Source organism: Galleria mellonella, unplaced genomic scaffold (genome assembly GCF_026898425.1).
Source record: "Galleria mellonella isolate WM207_F2 unplaced genomic scaffold, CSIRO_AGI_GalMel_v1 utg172, whole genome shotgun sequence".
NCBI classification, from domain to species: domain Eukaryota; kingdom Metazoa; phylum Arthropoda; class Insecta; order Lepidoptera; family Pyralidae; genus Galleria; species Galleria mellonella.
This window is the reverse complement of record NW_026442015.1, coordinates 668,933-686,568: the sequence shown is the minus strand read 5'-3', so window position 1 is coordinate 686,568 and position 17,636 is coordinate 668,933. Positions and strand designations below refer to the sequence as shown.

At 30.4% G+C, this 17,636-nt stretch overlaps 2 protein-coding genes across 2 annotated transcripts; one reads left to right on the top strand and one right to left on the bottom strand.

Annotated features, from left to right (window-relative positions):
* Nucleotides 1-45: 45 nt before the first annotated feature.
* LOC113514474 (dynein axonemal assembly factor 1 homolog) lies at nt 46-14,121 on the bottom strand. Its single transcript, XM_031908334.2, has 17 exons — nt 11,649-14,121; nt 10,404-10,621; nt 9,996-10,275; nt 9,348-9,461; nt 8,449-8,626; nt 8,047-8,176; nt 7,658-7,862; nt 7,410-7,551; nt 6,901-6,992; nt 6,257-6,685; nt 5,863-6,047; nt 5,468-5,624; nt 5,144-5,263; nt 4,564-4,938; nt 4,179-4,304; nt 3,542-3,741; nt 46-3,173 (listed from the first exon to the last, which is right to left on the bottom strand). The coding sequence occupies exons 1-17, from the start codon at nt 13,840-13,842 to the stop codon at nt 2,667-2,669; spliced, it is 5,652 nt and encodes a 1,883-aa protein (XP_031764194.2). The 5' UTR covers nt 13,843-14,121; the 3' UTR covers nt 46-2,666.
* Nucleotides 14,122-14,527: 406 nt separating this feature from the next.
* LOC113514363 (TBC1 domain family member 7) lies at nt 14,528-17,556 on the top strand. The gene is made up of 6 exons (XM_026898436.3): nt 14,528-14,888; nt 15,708-15,904; nt 16,180-16,358; nt 16,563-16,658; nt 16,730-16,859; nt 17,207-17,556. The coding sequence occupies exons 1-6, from the start codon at nt 14,702-14,704 to the stop codon at nt 17,303-17,305; spliced, it is 888 nt and encodes a 295-aa protein (XP_026754237.2). The 5' UTR covers nt 14,528-14,701; the 3' UTR covers nt 17,306-17,556.
* The last annotated feature ends 80 nt before the right edge of the window (nt 17,557-17,636 follow it).

Genomic DNA, 17,636 nt, shown 5'->3' with positions numbered 1-17,636 from the left:
ATGTTATGGCCCTAAATTATGAAATATAATATGATAGTCGATTTAAATGCTTTCAGTAGCTCAATGTCAGCGACTTTATTTTACAACAATCTATCATTTCACTTGAATGGTCGTACCAATTTAGCGATACTCCTCTCCCGTCCACTCTCGCTTTCAGCACAATCGATACAACTCTTACACACAGCTGGCAAACGAATCTATCAAATACTTTACGCATCGCTTTACAGACAAAATTAGTACAATTTTTTGTTCACAAAACAATTGACAACAATTTTTTGGACGATCTCATTCATAAAACATATCGCATACTACTAATTAGTTATTTACTAGGTATTTAACGACTATATATAAACTGAGCCATATAACTAGGTGCGAGTGATTGCTAATATTTTAGGAAATTACTGCAAAGGTACTACAAAAGATAGGTATTAAAATTTTTTACATTAATAAGCAAGACACCCACGTCCGCAGTTACCAGACTGCTAGTTAGCTAGTTACTACCACTAATCGCAATCGCGTAAAATTCGCCTTTGGACAAAATTAAAAGATAAGAATATACAACTACACTAGTGCTGGCTCTCTTCGCAAATAGTCAAACGATAAAACGTAGCGAATATTAACTGCAAATTATTAGGTAGGTACAAGAAAAACCGTAAAATATAAAATTTACTTCGAACTGCAAATTAACTAGTTTCTATATTATGGGGATTTGCCTCTAACATCGAATTTGCTTTGGAACTATGATAGATATCTGGATGGTTCTATTCTTGATGGAATTTTCAACGGCTCTTTGTATTTCGTATATTTCTTTTTAATTTTATCACTTTAATTTGCAACCAAACCTGAAAACCTACCTTTTTCTATTATGGCACTGAAAATAAGCTCGATTCTAAAACATATTATACAAAAATTATACTTTGAAGAGCCAATTTCTCAGTCTCCTGACATGTCTCTTGTATAAAAGCTTTGACGCTTAATAATAACCCAGTTTTAGAAATAAAATATTTTTTTGCACTGAAAAATAAATCCTTAATAAATGAACTTTTAACGTGTTTTTGTAATTTCGTTACCAGTATTAAATTTAATTAAAAAATACTCCATTATATTTTGTCTCTTTACTTTTACATCAGTCTCCTGTTATATCAGAATTTTATGAAATTATCAAAGTGTGCGTAATCTAGTTAGTTGGTGTTCTGTTGAAATAAACGATCGAAGTGAAGTTAGCTAACGGTCGTTTGTCTACGTCTCGCTCGCGGATCTTGAAGTCGCAGCGGCAAGTTGTTTGAGTGAGATTAGGTCGCGATCGATCAACTCCTCAGTATCCTGCACGTAAGTATGATATGGGCAATAATAACCAGCTTTTTTTTACTAGTTAAATCTAGTAATATATTGAAGTATATTTGCTTTGATTTAACATTGAAATGGTGTGTAGACTTTGTTATTAACCAATTACTAAAATATTCTCAGTCCCCTGTCCTTAGTCTCCTGCCAAATTGATGAGCAGGAGACTAAGATTGAACCAGTATACTGAGACTTAGTATTAATTTTGGAAATGGTTTATCTATTATTAAATTATTAAGCAAACCAGGAGATACCTTTACGTGCCCGGAGTGCTTATAAGACTGCTACTACAAATAAATATGCATATGAATGAAATTGCTAAAAAAATACATTGCTAAAAATTGCTAAAATTGCATTTAAGTTGCTAATTTTTATTAAAAGATTTTTAATTTGTCTTGGAATATATAGGTATTTTCTATTGACTATTCACAAAAAAAAATGTTTGTTCTTGATCTAAGTTTTATAAGATTATAATATGACTGATTATGATTATCATACAGTAAGATTAATGATTAAGTTGATAATTAAATAAGACAAGTATTATAGAAGACTGAATATTAATTCCTCTCTATTAATACTCAATAATAATTAATAATATTACTTAAAAACCTGTAAAAAGGTTATAAAGAGTTTCGAGTTTTATGTTTCTGATTTTTTTCCGTGAGTTTTATGTTCTAATCTATTTCAAATGATTCTTTGTTACGTGAAAATGTTAATTGTTTAGTACCTAAATAATTTGATTACAATAAACATTGGTTTACGATGACTTATTATTTGAAATCTTAGTACACTGTTTCCAACCTCAATCTCCTAGACACTATTATTTTTTAAAAGGCAATAATAGTCACATAGCTTGTTTTTTTGACTGGCCCGTTTTAGATCAATATAGAAACAATCTAAGCTATAATTCAAACTACTTCTTTTGCCTAAAATGCAAAAAAAAGTCCGTGCCGGAATTAACATGGTTTTCGTCCATCTTAAATAGAACCACCCATCTATATCTACTAATTGACTTGTACAAACTATAGCTGTTATATTAACATCAATGTTAATTTAAATACAAATAAACTAAGAAACAATGCTCTATTTTCATTACGTTTATTGCAAAAAGCAGTAACGTAAATATAATTTTATTATACCTATCTGCAAATATATGTAGTGCTTTCGTTTAAATATTTAATTTCATCTATGTGGTTGTAACCGCAGAAAAGTTAAAGTATTAAAAAAAATCGAGCTTCTCGTGTTTAAATAAATTACAATAAAAAGATTTTCGTTCAATAAATACCGTTCGAACATTACAATAAAATTAGCGGGTTCATTAAAAATCACTGGCAATTTCCATCGCCAATACCTAAAGCTAGCTTCATTTCCAACGAATAAGTTTCATCTTTTCTTTCGAAATCTCGATCATTCTTATCGATTTCACTATCGACACAATCTTCAAAAACATCATCGGCATCTGCAGAGATATTTGTACAATCATTCCCAAAATCAGTTTCGTGTTCTTTAGAATCTGTATTTGATTTGTCAACATCGATTATCGATTCGTCACTGATGCATATACCGAAGTCATTTCCATTATATCTCATTGCTACTTCACCTTCATTGACAGTTTCCAATTTATCATCTTCATTTATTTTATTGTTGGCATTATCTTCAGTTAGGGTGTCTTCGAAGGAGGTATCATGAGGTGACATGACAAGGGTATCTTCGTTTTCATCAGCGACTGATTCTGTTGGGCTGGTCGGGACGTAATGAACAAATTCTCCAGCCCGCCATCTTTGTTCAGCAGCCTCCATATGCACTTCTAATATACGAGATACTTCTGGTAACTAAGACAAACAATATATAAATAATATAATTAATTAAATCAATATAAAATCATCTTTCCTTCCTTACGGAATTCGTCCTCATACACTAGAACCTAAATGGTCGCGTACAGTGCGGTTTAAGAGGGGATTTCTCCTCCGAACGTTCAGACTAGAATAAGCTCCCTGTCGAGATTTTCTTTAGTGATTACAGTACTGGGTTCTTCAAAAAGAATGTATTAAAGTTTCTTCAAGATCGGCAAAGCACCCGTGATACATGTAAGTCCATAGGCTTTTGTGACTGTTTGTCATCAGACGAGCTATATGCTTGTTTACCACCTTCGTGGTATAAAAAAAAAGTTAAAATGATAACTAATGTTCATTATACTCACAGTAAACTCATTTTGCATATGACCAGATATATGTTCAATAATGGCATTGGTCTTGTTATCAATCTTCCCCGCGTGGCTGTTCAGCACATCGATCTGTCGGTACATCTCCCGTTCTTCAAACTGCAATGTTCGTTCCAATATCTCTGAAGCCACAGATTCTTCTACACGAGCATTTTGTTTTGGATCAGAATAGTTCACGCCTGGAAAAACAAATATTATTCCGATGTAAGTTAAGCATACGTACATTACATATAAGTATATGTAATGTACGTATGTAGGTGTAATGTACGTGCCATGCCTACACCAGACTTGTCTGGTGCCCGCAAGATCCGAGCGAAACTTCACAGAGATATGTCTGAAAGTATATAATATACCTACACCTCTTTAAGAGGCCAGGCACATCGTAGAAAATAATTTTAAAAATGCAAATAATACATTATAAAATGTATAACCTATTTAGTAACATTTACAGCTTAGTTGCAGTTTCAAATGAATGTTTAATGTCATTATCTTATGGTTTAGGAAACGGTTATTGAATTATTAATATTTTTAATTGTAAACCCTTTATTAGTAATGTTCTTCAGTTTAGGAAAATAGGCTAAAGGTCCAAAAAGAAAAGCATTAATTACTAAAATACCTTGAGAAGGATATCTAGCGTCCTGATACGAATTTATAGTATCAATTATAGATTTCTTAGCTTCACAACGGTCCACGCTCATCAGCGAAGAATATGACGGTAATGACAAATCATTGAATACAGTTTCTGAAATTTTTTATATTAATATTAAAATAATTACGAATAAGTAGTACGTTTAGGAATAAAAATTATGTATTATATCATTAAAAGTTTACTATAATATATATAGGGAAACTTAAATACGCAAAGGTATCTAATTATTACATAAAATAAATTATGTCAATGATAACGATGATATAGACTAGTAATTAATGATGATGATAATACAGACTAGGACCTATAACTTGAAAAATGAATAATAGCGTATGAACTATAAAAACCGAACCATCCTGTTCTAAACTTCTTGTCACAATATCTTCCGTCAAAACCTTTGGATCTTCATCTTTCATGTTTTTATTATCTTGTTTGTTATCATCACTCACATTATTTCCATCCCTATTTACTGTATCTAGATTATTACCATTATTTGTTACGTTAATATCATTATCATCGAGTTGTACTGTACTAGGTTTATTAACATTGGAAACATTTTGAAATTGAGTGGTGTTTGCAACATGTTTCATATATTTATTTATTTTAATTGATGCGGTACTTGGTCTGTATGATGTTTTGTTAATATTTTTAACTTGTAATTCAATTTCTTCTTCACTAGTATCAGTATCGCTTAATATATTTATTGATTCTGTATCTCCAGATGAAGCTAAAATTATAAAAAAATTATACAACTATTTTTTTTACGTATACTTACGTAGACAACGAATATTGAATAATAATCATAATAACTCAGGTTACGTACTATACAAGTTATACTAATGGAACTATTTGTTAGATATCATAATATTTAATAAGTATTGCCAAATTAACACAAATGATTGTACGATACCACTAAACAAAATAATACATACGTGCTGATTCTATTACTTCATCGCTTATCTCATACTGCACCTCTGTACTGGGTGCTTGCGTGTCTACATACTGGTATAATAATGCACCGGGAATGTGTGTCAGCTTTACTTTAGTTACATCTAAAATTTTGAAAGAAATAAAACTAATCTCATAATTCCATCGGAACCTAATAATAGTACTTCCGTAAAGTGTGTAGAGTTAATTTCTTTTTGAGCTGCTAATTTTTGGTAAATTTAACAATGAGTTCATATTTTTTGTTAGAAAGATAAAAGGAATATTTTGCTTGACATCAATAAAGATACTATAATACTAAAAATACTTACCAGGCTTCTCACCACCTGTAAGTTGACTAAGCGCAATCCTGTCGAATCCATTATCGTGGTTATATGTCGTATATGCAGTTTTCTCTTTAACTTCATGAGCTGGTCGTCGTTCTTCAGCTTTATAGAATGCATCCATTGTCTTTTTGTCATATAGTTTCTAAAAATATGAGAACAATATAAATTGATAATTATTATGCAATATGCTAAATTTCGTATTAATTATTAATATATTTACTTCTTTAAATAGGCATTAAATTGTGTAAAATACAAACATTTATTATTCATGTTAACTATATACGAGTAATCCTTACAATTTATGTTTAACTTTTCAAGGTTCAATTTCAATAATAAAGTCTTTTATAAGAATCAAGAGTAAACTACAAGAAGAGACATACCATTGGGTCAATAACAGGTTCTCCCCTATCTATCCTAGCCTGACGCTCCTGCTGTTCTCTTTCCAACTCCGCAAATATCTCTAAATCTTCTTTACTTGGCTTCAGATCCTCATCATCATTTTCATTAGGGTTCAATTGCTGCATATAATTTGTGAAAGTTACATCGTCACCTTCCTTGGCTTGCACTAATGTGATTAAACATTATCGTTAACAACGCCTACTAATTCCAAGTAATACTCGTATTATGAATAAACGTCTTGCATTATCATAATCTAAGCTATTCATAATTCAACCTATTAAGAGTGCTATTTTCTAATGCAATAATCTAAAATAAAAATATTTATTATTATATCAAAGATGTAATTTTAGGCATCATAAAAACAAAAATACCCACCATTTTGGATGTTACTAGTAGATTCTACATTACTACTGGAATTCCTGTCACTTTCTTCATTCCTATATTCGTTATCTTTAACTTTTTTATTATTAACATCATTATTTGATCCATTTTTATTTGTAAATAGCATCTCGGTAGGAATAACGATTTCAGATTTGACTTCTGTTATAGTAACGTTTTTTAAAGGTTTTTTGTCTTTTACTTTAGAATCCATTGTCTTTGATTTGTCTTCAATTATTTTCCTACCACATTCAATAATGCGATCCTCTTCTTTTATAACAGCTTTTTTAAGAGATTGATTATCTGTTGTATCCTGCACTATTGGATTTTTAGTTTCAATTATCTCTATCATGGGCTTTTTCTGAACATTGGATGTGGCTGCTACTGCTGAATCTACTTCTGATACACTTTTTGAACATTTTAATTCTGTAATATTTATATTTGTAATTAACTGATTAGATACATAAAATAACTCAATTTCAATTAGTTAGCTCGGCTAGTAATTCGTTAGTTGGGTAACTAGCTCACCACAGCAGAAACATATTGATAATGTACCTATTGATTAAAATTGAATTAAAATAATACACATTGTTGCTGCGCTGACAGTTTTTAGGAATTTCATAACAGTTATAATAACTTACCTCCCAAAATTTCAGTTTGTTTCTTTTTATCCGTATGAGAAGTTTGATTAAACAATAGGTTGTCAATTGCTTGAAATTCAGAAGCAAAATCACTGTAATTTAATGTTGTCTTTTATTATGTAGTAAATCTAATACTACCTTTCATTATACTTATGTCCATGTACCTAATTATACTATTTTTTTCAGAATAATCTATTTATGTACACATATACATACATTTTAATTTTTCTCGTCAAATAACAGAAACGTGTAAGTAAATAATGATCATACAATCGATAACACCAAGTTTAGTATAGTCGTCTAAATTTTGTTCACTCCTAAAGTGCTAAGTGAAAGTGCTTTGAATTTATTTGCGAAATTTGCGATTTGGATCCTCGAGATTAAAACTACCAAAATATTTTTAAAGAACTTTCAAAAGAAACTGGTAATCGCATTTTACATCGCCAATTCTCAATCTGTCTTCTTTTCGTAATCGGTAAGGTTAAAATTTATAAACTTTATTCACTTACTTTCCACTATTGTCAGGCTTCTGATTACCTCTGTATCCATACCAGTAATCCTCAGCCTGGTGCACAGGCTCGTCCTTTATTTCTTGGATTAAACGCTTTCCAGAATCCAATTGAGACCATTCTATCCTGCCTGTTGCTGTCTCTATATACATAATTTTAATAGAAATCAGTATTAATATTATGCTGATATGAAGAATAAATTTTAAAAACATTGTACCATAATATTGTGTGTTATTAAATGTAAATACCATCCTTCTCGTCGTCTCCCTCACTACTCTCTTCACTTGTAGTGTCTTCTTCCTCGGAGCCCGTTAGCATATCTACAGCCACACCATCATTAGTTTTCACTTTTTCTGGTCCAAACTTCTCTTCTACAGCCGACAGCTTTTCTATCTTTTGCGTTACATTAGCTTCTTTTAGGTTAATAGTTTCTTGAGTCTTATTATCTTCGTTCTATAAACATATTTCATTGCATTTAGATTAAATGAAAACCAGTATATATTTTTATGCATTGTCGTAATTATTTAAATAGAAATTGAATTTTGTAGAGAAAGTTTTCCCTTTCTATACACACACCATTTTCAATGATTTTCAACAATAAAGGAAAAGCTCTATTCAAATTTATTATTCAGCTTACCTTTAATGGAAGCTCTAGTTTCTCTCGTTCTTCCTTTTCTTTTGCTTCTCTTGCTGCTTTCTTCTCATCCCTCATGCGTATAAGATAGCGAACGCTTTGCATCGTTTTCTCCTGATCACGTGCTATCCAACTGAAAAACGAATATGTCAGTATGTGTAAACTACAGATACTTATAAGTACTATAATTTAAGATTTATTTTCGCAATAAAACACCATCTGTACTGACAAAACTAGTTATTTTGATTTAAAATAGAAACCGATGAAGTATCGAACCAATTATTATAATTTTTTTATGGGACCAATATAAAAGTATATCTATTCAAATAAAAAAAAATCGATGTGATTATGACCACCATATGTTATATACATATGTTACAATAATTATAACTATTGAAAGCTGACCGTTTCCTCTCTGCAATCTCTTCCTGAACGCCGCCACGTTGCCATGCTTCGGCGCAGGCTCTGTCCCGGGGAAACACCGGTCTATTATCAAGATTTTGCAGGTCCTTGATGCGCAATGTTAGAGTCTTGCGGTATGCGGGAATATTGCGTACCACAGGATTGCCAGTTAGCACCAAAACTATTAGTCAACCAAAATATTTTATATTAATAGCCTATTCTACCTCTTACAATAATATACAATCCTTTTTTTTCTGAACAGAGATGTAAATAAGCATAGGCGCATTTATGAGGGGTTCCTAAATTAAAACTCATACGTTGTTTTATGTATGATTTCAATTATTATCACGTGAACTGTCACCTATTTGCTAATTCCAGTCCTTTAACATCTTATTAAATATCCCTCCGCTGTCTGTACAAAGGTTTCAATAGAAACATAACAGTATATTATTACCACGCTGATTAGGCAGCTTGATTAAAGAATTTTATTTATTTTTACTTCTTTTCATCTTCCGCTGCTGCATTGGACTCTATTCCCATTGTCGTTTATCCTAAGGATAAACAACAATATTTTTATTCTTTTTACACACCGAAATAATTCCAATATAGGTAACATAAAAAAAAAAAATTAGGACAAACGGAAACAAAAATTACTACCTGTATTTATTGTAATTATATTGTATATGTCGGCTATAACTGACGTTTTAAATTCGGCTATGCATGTCTAGTTTTGAACTCGATGGAAACTTATTTACGAAATAAAATTAAATAAAGTTTGATCACACTGATGATTTCGCTGAATATACCTGTCATGCCCATCGTCGTCTCTAAAGATAAATTTATTTACTTACGAGTATTCATCACGGAAAATTAATAGGACATACAAGTACAAGATTTTTTACCTTTTAATATAGCCATATCCGCTAATATATCAACAATTAGTGGATCTTCGATCCTGTTATACGATATATCCAGTACAGATAGATTGTTGCATGTACGTAAATGCTCAAGATCCTCTGAAACATAAAAATAATGGAGAAGCAAGATAAGTGAGATCTATACATGTTACTGCTTACCTATACTGTTGTAGACTGTAATGCACTTTTATTCATGCGATATTTTCACAGCAAACTAAATTTTCCTTTTTATTATTTTAAAGTAATAAAAAATATGGTTAAAAATGAACTTATGTACATTTTTTTGCCATATTTTAATTAACTTGCTATATTTGTTTTCGACAATTATTTCGACTTTATCCGGAAGTCTTCTTCAAAGTATACAATGCTTTCATAAAAAAAAAAAAAACAGTAAGTTCACAAAATTTTCGTTATGAATATCTCCTATATATAAACTTCCTTCTTATCGGTAAATCTGTACCATGACAATCATTTGAATTTCACCATAATGTATGTATTTAATTTATAAACCTACATTTTAATTCAATTCAAGTTATAGTTATGGAATTTTATTATTAAATAGCGCAAAGTATACGACAGACTTTGTAATCAATCTCGAATCATGTAAGATCTTTAGAGAGTTATTGAACTTACCAATCGAAGTCAACATATTATGTGCAATGCTCAAAGTATGCAAATCAGGAACCATGTCCAAATTTTCAATCTTTGCAATGAAATTATGATCTAAATTCAATGTGTCAAGTTTAGGGCACCCATGAAGATTTTCTATTTTCCTTAAAACGTTGTAATGCAAATACAGACACTTGAGCTCAGCAAGAGTGTCTAAACCTTCAATTCTTTGGATACCATTGTTTTCAAGAAATATACATTTAAGTCCTGTATATTCTTCAAGATTTTCTATTTTAGCGAACCCCTATAAGAGTAAGTAAATGTAATTGTCACAGTTTTATAATACTAAATGATTATAATTTCTATTATTAAATACACTATTCTCGACAACCAGTTAAAGAAAATAATTTGATAGTATAAATAATTATCTACCTTAAAATGTAAATATAATATGTCATTCAAATGTGGTGTACAATACAACTTGTGTTGTCTACAATGATTCTTTATAAACTCTTTAGTCATCCTTGGCCCTTTGTTTATCTCTTCCATCTCTTTTTCCAGCTTTTTCTGATATTCGCGCTGTCTCTGCGTCTCTTTTTCTTTCTCTTCTTCCTGCTTTTTCTTTTTTTCTTCTTTAGTAATGCCATCAACTATAATTAGGAAAGAAAACATCATCATTTTCATCAAAACAGCAGTTACATGTCCATTGCTAAACATAGGCCTCTCCCATAAACTGCCATAAGGAATAGTCCTAAGCCACCTGCATCCACTAACTCCCTGCAATACATTCCATATTATATCAATTTACCAATTTGTCACTGAAGAAACTTTCTTTCCCATCGGCTATCAGTTCTTCGAGCTATATTCTGTTACTTTATTTCTTTTGCCTTCGATTTTTATATCATATTTTTCCAGTTCAGGAATTGGAAAACATCTTCCAATACAACTGTGAAGAATTTCGAGAATATAATATCACTCCGCCTTAGATCTTTCTGCACTGGGATGGGTTTCGTATTATGATTCTGTACTCAAATAGACATAGTAACTTTACTGTACCTATACCAATTTGGCACTGCTGGAGCAATTATAGTACCGCCTATTATATATAGTATATTTTGATCGAATCAAAGGATTTTTCATAGTTATCAAACGCCAGACATAGTGGCAGATTATACTCTTTGGTCTCTTTATAATTTGCCATAGCATTTATATGTGGTCTATGGTGCCGTTGCTAAGTCCAGTCGATTTTGTTAATAGCTGAATTTCTTCAGGGGATACTTAATAACCCCTGCTAATCGTTACCGAGAGCACTATCTTGGTCAGGAGTGCTGGAGCCGCCGGAGTCTGGGGGTCGTTTCTTTTTGGTGTTTCCTATTAGAGGATTTTACCAGTAGTCGCCGCGTTTAGCAGACGGGTTGGAAACCGCAGTTAGGCTTTTGCTGATATTTTAAGAAGAGTGCTGCTTCCCATCCCCTGACCTTAAGTTTCTTTAGTCGCCTTTTACGATACCCACGGGAAAGAAAAGGGTGGACTTATCTAAACCGAAATCACACAACAAAAACGTCTATTTTGAAAAGAAAACGCTTCTTGAGAAATATGTTTGAAAAATTAAATGTGACACGTACTCATATATAAATCTTGGTCTGTAAGAATATATTCATAAAGCTATTTGTTTACCTTTAACAGTATCGGTGATATTTTTTTCTAGAATCGGAATACATTTAGCTTCAGCGTTTGATGATTTATTTTTATCTTTTCGGACGTGATCACCTTGAGCTCTCATATCCGTTTCAACACAAGGCAATTCACGGATTTTACATGTGTTATCATTTAAGGCTTTCTTTCTAGATTCTTCTCTCCTTAGCAAATTGTTTGCTAATCTTAGGACTTCTTTGTTGTCTTTCATTTTGTCTTTTATATCAAAAAGTAAATCATTAATTCTCTTGTTTCTTTCTAATTCTTGTTGTTTAAATTCAGCCATCTTTTTATTTCTATCATCTTTATATTGTATGTCAATGTCCCATAATTCTTTACGTACATTTTTACTATTATCTTTTAATTCTGTAACTTTATTGTTATCAACTGTTGATGCTTGGGTAGGCTTTTTGTTGTCATGAACCATGCATTGTTCAGTACTTGAGTCTTTCGTAGGATGTAAAATACCATGCGATTTTTGCAATATATCATCGACTTCTTTAATAAATTCTTTACACTCTGTATTCCTTAGTTCGTAGTTAGCTTTACTTTCAATAATTCTATCTTCATGACATTTAATTTCAATATTCAATTTCTCTGTAGCTGTATTTATATTGTCAATTTGTGAATTAGAAACAGTGGAATGTTCAGGTTTGTTATTGTCTTGTTTATCTTCGAGAAAAACTGGAGATTCTTCATGAGTTATTGTGTTTCTTTTCATTATAGCTACTGCACTTTTCTGTATTTCACTTTGCTCTTTGATTTTTTGATAAGCAATATTTGATTTCTTTGAATTTTCTAAAGCTTCATTTACGTCATTTAATAGTTCATTCATACTGTTTAATTTATTTGTTATATCTTCACGGAATAATATACTTAAATTTTCAGCACCTTCAACGATATTACGAGCCAGATTCTTCATTTCATTAAATTCTAATTGCTTATTATCTTTGTTTTCATTGTCAGTTATTTCAAATATATCAACTAAAGCGTTGTGCAAAGTTTCTTCCATTTTTCCATCAAATATTTGAGCACTTTGGTTTACTGTATCTACATTGTTATTTAAAACTTGCAACTTTTGAAAATCTCCCACTGTTTCTTCTATTTTTTCTTTTTTTAATTTACTGTAACTGTCTTCATCATGTGCTTCTTCAGATTGATTTAAAATAGAATTTATATCACGTAGCGCTTTTTCGGTGTCTTTTAGTCTTTCTTCAAAGCTCTTAGGAAATACCTTTTCCACGTCATATATTTCGTCATTGTTATTTTCTTTTTCATATTTCTGTTGTTTTACATCACCACTTAAATTGGGAATGACAGGATTATCTTTTAGAGGTATATTAATTGCTTCATTTATCGCATATTTTTCTTTGATTTCTTCAAAAGCAGATTTTCTTATTTGACCTTTGATTAAGTGCACGGATGATTTTTTTAAAACAGAGTCTTGATTTATTTTTAATTTCTTTTCCTCCATTTCATCCGTCTCCTCTGAATTATCGTATTTATCAGCTAACTTCAAAAGCATATCTTTTGTTTCTTGATATCTAGTCTCATAACATTTATTTGTATATTGGCTAACCACTTTCTCTATCTCCTCATATTCTTTCTCATCATCATCAGAACTATTATTCTCGAATTCATCGTTTGTTCTGGTTTCTGTTTCAAAAGCCACATTTTTACACCCAGTTACAGAATTCATTAGAGCCTGCATATTTTTATAATTGATTTTATTTACTTTTTCTTTATTATCTTTAGCAGAATTTATTTCATCTCTTATATCTTTATATGTTGGTAAATTAATATGTTCAAGAGGTATAGCAATTTCCTTATGTTCTAAGGACTTACTCATAACTTGAATTTGTCGTGCCTTTTCTGTTATTATAGGATTATTTTTTAACATTTCCTTTATCTCTTCTGTAGTGAAAGGCCTGTTTGAATCCTTTACTTTACTAAAAGGTTGACCTGTCATCACTTCATATTCCGATTTTACTTCTCCTGGACAAGAAGCTTCAATATAGGGTTTATCTTTAGTGTTCATTAATGGTTTCAGTTCATTTTCAATGATTTTATCAATCAGTTCCTTGGGAAGATTGGCGTCTTTAAAAAATTCTCGCAATTCTGCTCGTTTTGTTTGTATATATTCTGAACCAATTACCGAAGCATCGGAGACACTCATATTTTACAAATTGTATATATTCCGAATTAATTGCGATATATAATGATATGTATCGCAATACAAAAATAATCACTCGTAATCACTAATGCTCATGATAACTTAAGCGTTTTAAATTACTTTCTCTCATCACTAAATGCATATTTATGAGAATGTATTTATAAATCACCATGGAAACTATATTTTATCGTCATTTTGTTTAATCGAAATTCAAATTACGGGTTAATGGCATATACTTAAATGGAAATGAAGAATAGTATTTATGTATTTAATTTGAAGCTTTTTTCATTAGTTGTGTCGATAGAGCGTAGATATGGATTGAGTTATACAAGACCAAGTGATTACTTGCTCTGTGTTAGATACAAAATTTTTTCTAATTCAATAATTATTTAAGAAAACTCCCAGTCCATAGATAAATAATTATTTTGTTATACACGATAATACCTCTAAGACATTCTAACTTATATTACCCACATTTATTTCGCTTTATAACAGATACTGCAAATTGGCGGAACTATTAGCGCTTTTGTTACTTATTGTGGAATACCTTAATGCTTTACGATATAATAGGAAAGCGAAATGTATACAATCATAATTCTGTGGAAACCCTTCCAATTTTGCACAATTTTCTTAATCTGAAATTTTTGCGATGTGTCTAGCTGTCAAATGTCAGTATAAAAATAAAAAATTCATTCTTTCTGTCAAATCTGTCATTCGTAAAATAACAATTACAAGCATCTAGAATTATTATAATTGACTCGAAAAACAAAGTATAATAAAAAGTGAGTTTATAATTAGGCCTATCATTTATTATTAGTTTTTCTACTAGCCTATGTTATAACTTCTATAAAATTCTCACATAATGACGGACGAGCGTAATTTTCGTTCTTCATACTATGAAAAAGTAGGATGCCGGGGTGTAGAAGAGAAAAAATCATTGGAAATCCTGATGAAGGAGAAACCTTGGGACAGAGTTAAGCTGAAACAGTTTTGCTTAAGATTTACTGTACCTGTTGCATACAGACAATTAGTATGGAAAGTATTACTCGGTAAGTTAACTTTATTTTCAGAATATACCAAATAGTTTATGTAAAAATGAAATCACGAACGATGTTTGTGGAACTTGTTCCTTAAGACCATTCTCAATGTAGTGTACTATGTATGTGGCCATCTATGTTTATGCCATGTTGTTTGCAAATTCCTGTAAAGCAATTGTGTTTGTGGACAGTGAATTTACAGGGTACAGAGGAATAACACCCGAGTCCCCAGGAATAGTAATGCATGAGGGGGTATCATGAGCGAAACAGTACTCTGTTATGTCCATGGTACTGCTCATGTCTATAGGTGACGGTTACCACTTTTCATCAGGTGGGCTATCAGCTTGTTTGCTATTTTAAGTTGCATAAAAAAATTAATAGGTACTAAATTAAAAATTTTATTAGATAATTAGTTATCTAATATATTCTAGTTTATGTGTAGTACTTGTATGGTAGAATCCACCTTTGTGAAATTGCTAAATTTAAAAATAATTAATAATTGGAAGAATTTTATGATGTTTATTATAAAAAGGTTTTTATGGGTCATAACCATTTATTAAATTGAGAAAGATTAATTGGTTCTTAAGTATATTGAGACCAATGATAACTATTTGATATAAATTTCAATTTAATCATTTTTGAATAAAAATGGTCTCTATTCTTTTCTAATAGTACCTTTAACAATTCATCACCTTTGTGTTATCAGTCAATATTATCACTGTAATTATTTATAATAATACTTGTATAAATTTAAAAGTAATTACAGTTATTTTATAATGATTTTGTGTAGTATTACTATATAGTCCTTTATCCATAATTTCTGTACCCCAGATATCCTACCAGTGTATCCAGACTCCCACCAGTTTGTCACAATGCAACGGACAGAACAGTACAATGACTTATTATATGCTGTGGAAATGCTAAGATTAGTCAAGATGGACGCTCCCCGCAGTAAGATCCTATTTGAAATGTGGTTGCTGGAGAATGAGGAAAGGAAACCACCAATATTTCCTGAAACAAACTTCTCTGTAATTTTTATATTATTATTTTAGCTATAGTTTTAAAAATAATGATATTGAAATTACACCAACTCTGTTTAACTTACAATTTTTAATTATGAAGTGTAATAGGTACAAAAATTGATGCAGTTGTCAACACTTTTTTATTAGAATAAAAAAAAGAATGTGGTTTATGGTCTTTGTTTCCTATTAAGAGAAATATATATTAATTAACAAACATATTAATTAAAATTTAAATTCTAAATGAATCTCTATTAAACTGAAAATTTAATTTAATTTTGCAGTCTGCTGACACATTCATTCCTATAGCAGAAACCTTGCAAGAGTTATATACAGAAGAAGTAGACATATACTGGTTGACAAAGAGTCTTACAGATATAGTAAAAAATATGCAAAGGGACTTGCATAAACTTAAGGAAGCATTCCAAAGCATGTTAGAGAAAGAAGATGATGAGCTTTATAAGTAGGTTTTAATAATGTTATTTATATAATATTACTTTTACTCCATATTTAATGTTTTATTTTTTTTTCCCCATTAGTAATCATTTATTCTCCCCACATCATAGGATTAAGAATTTTATTAGAGGTCTTTTCTCTAGTAATAGTAATTATTATGATATAAAACCATTGTAAGAATTGAAATGGAATATGTAATTTTTTTTTTCAGCCATCTTGTAGACATCAATGCTTTGGAAGTATTACCTTTGACAAAGTGGTTCAATTGCTGTTTTGCTGGGGTCTTAGATGATACTTCTCTCGCCAAGTATGTATTTATAACTGAAAAATGTAATAAAAAAATTTAACTATAATTGTAATTATAATAATTGTTTGCAGAATATGGGATAAAATTTGTAGTGGTGCTCCTAAAATACTGTCTTTTGCTGCTGTGATGTTAGTAATAACCTTGCGGCGAAATATATTGAAGGCGAAAAATGCTGAAGAAGTGCTCAAATGCGTGTCTGAGGTAATATAAATTTCATATAGATATGTATACATTTCGCTGAGCGTTCAAACTCAGTGAAATGTATACATGTATAAATATTAATGTACACCAAAATAGTAATGCTAATAGTCTGCAAATTGTTATTACTACCAGAACAAGAAGTAAAGTTAAAAGATATTTTTTTTTGTGTTGTTATTTCTTTTTTATTCGTATAATTTAAGCAATTATACCTAATATTTCAATTAAAAAATATGGCTGTATGTCTCAATTTCTTTTAACAGGAGTAGATAAAAAATATTATAATGTTGCCTTTAATTTAGAATATAATATTTGTCATCTTAGTAGAAAATTTAATTTTTAAATTGCAGATACCAGAACAATGCGAAGAAGTTGTTGCTAACAAAGCGATTGATCTTTGGCAGTATTACGGCGCTCAACCACAAAATGATCAGTTAGCGAAGAAATGATGTATGACCTTCTAATGAGTTTATCTCATTAGAAGTAAAAAAAAGCAATAATTGCTACAGATTTTGGTGTTTGAAAAAAAGTCTAAATTATTATAAAGGACTTTTGTACTATGAGTACCCATAGTAATATATTGAAAATACATATTTTGGTCATATTAATGTGGCATAAAATTTTTTGAATCCTTGTAGCTAAATAGGTACTAATTAAAAATTTAATGTAGGAGATATTAAATATAAAATCAATTCTAAAATTTGTTTTATTTTCCCATTGTCTTCTCTAAAAATTTTTTTTTAATTTATAATTTATTTTTAGTAGAAATTCATTACTTTA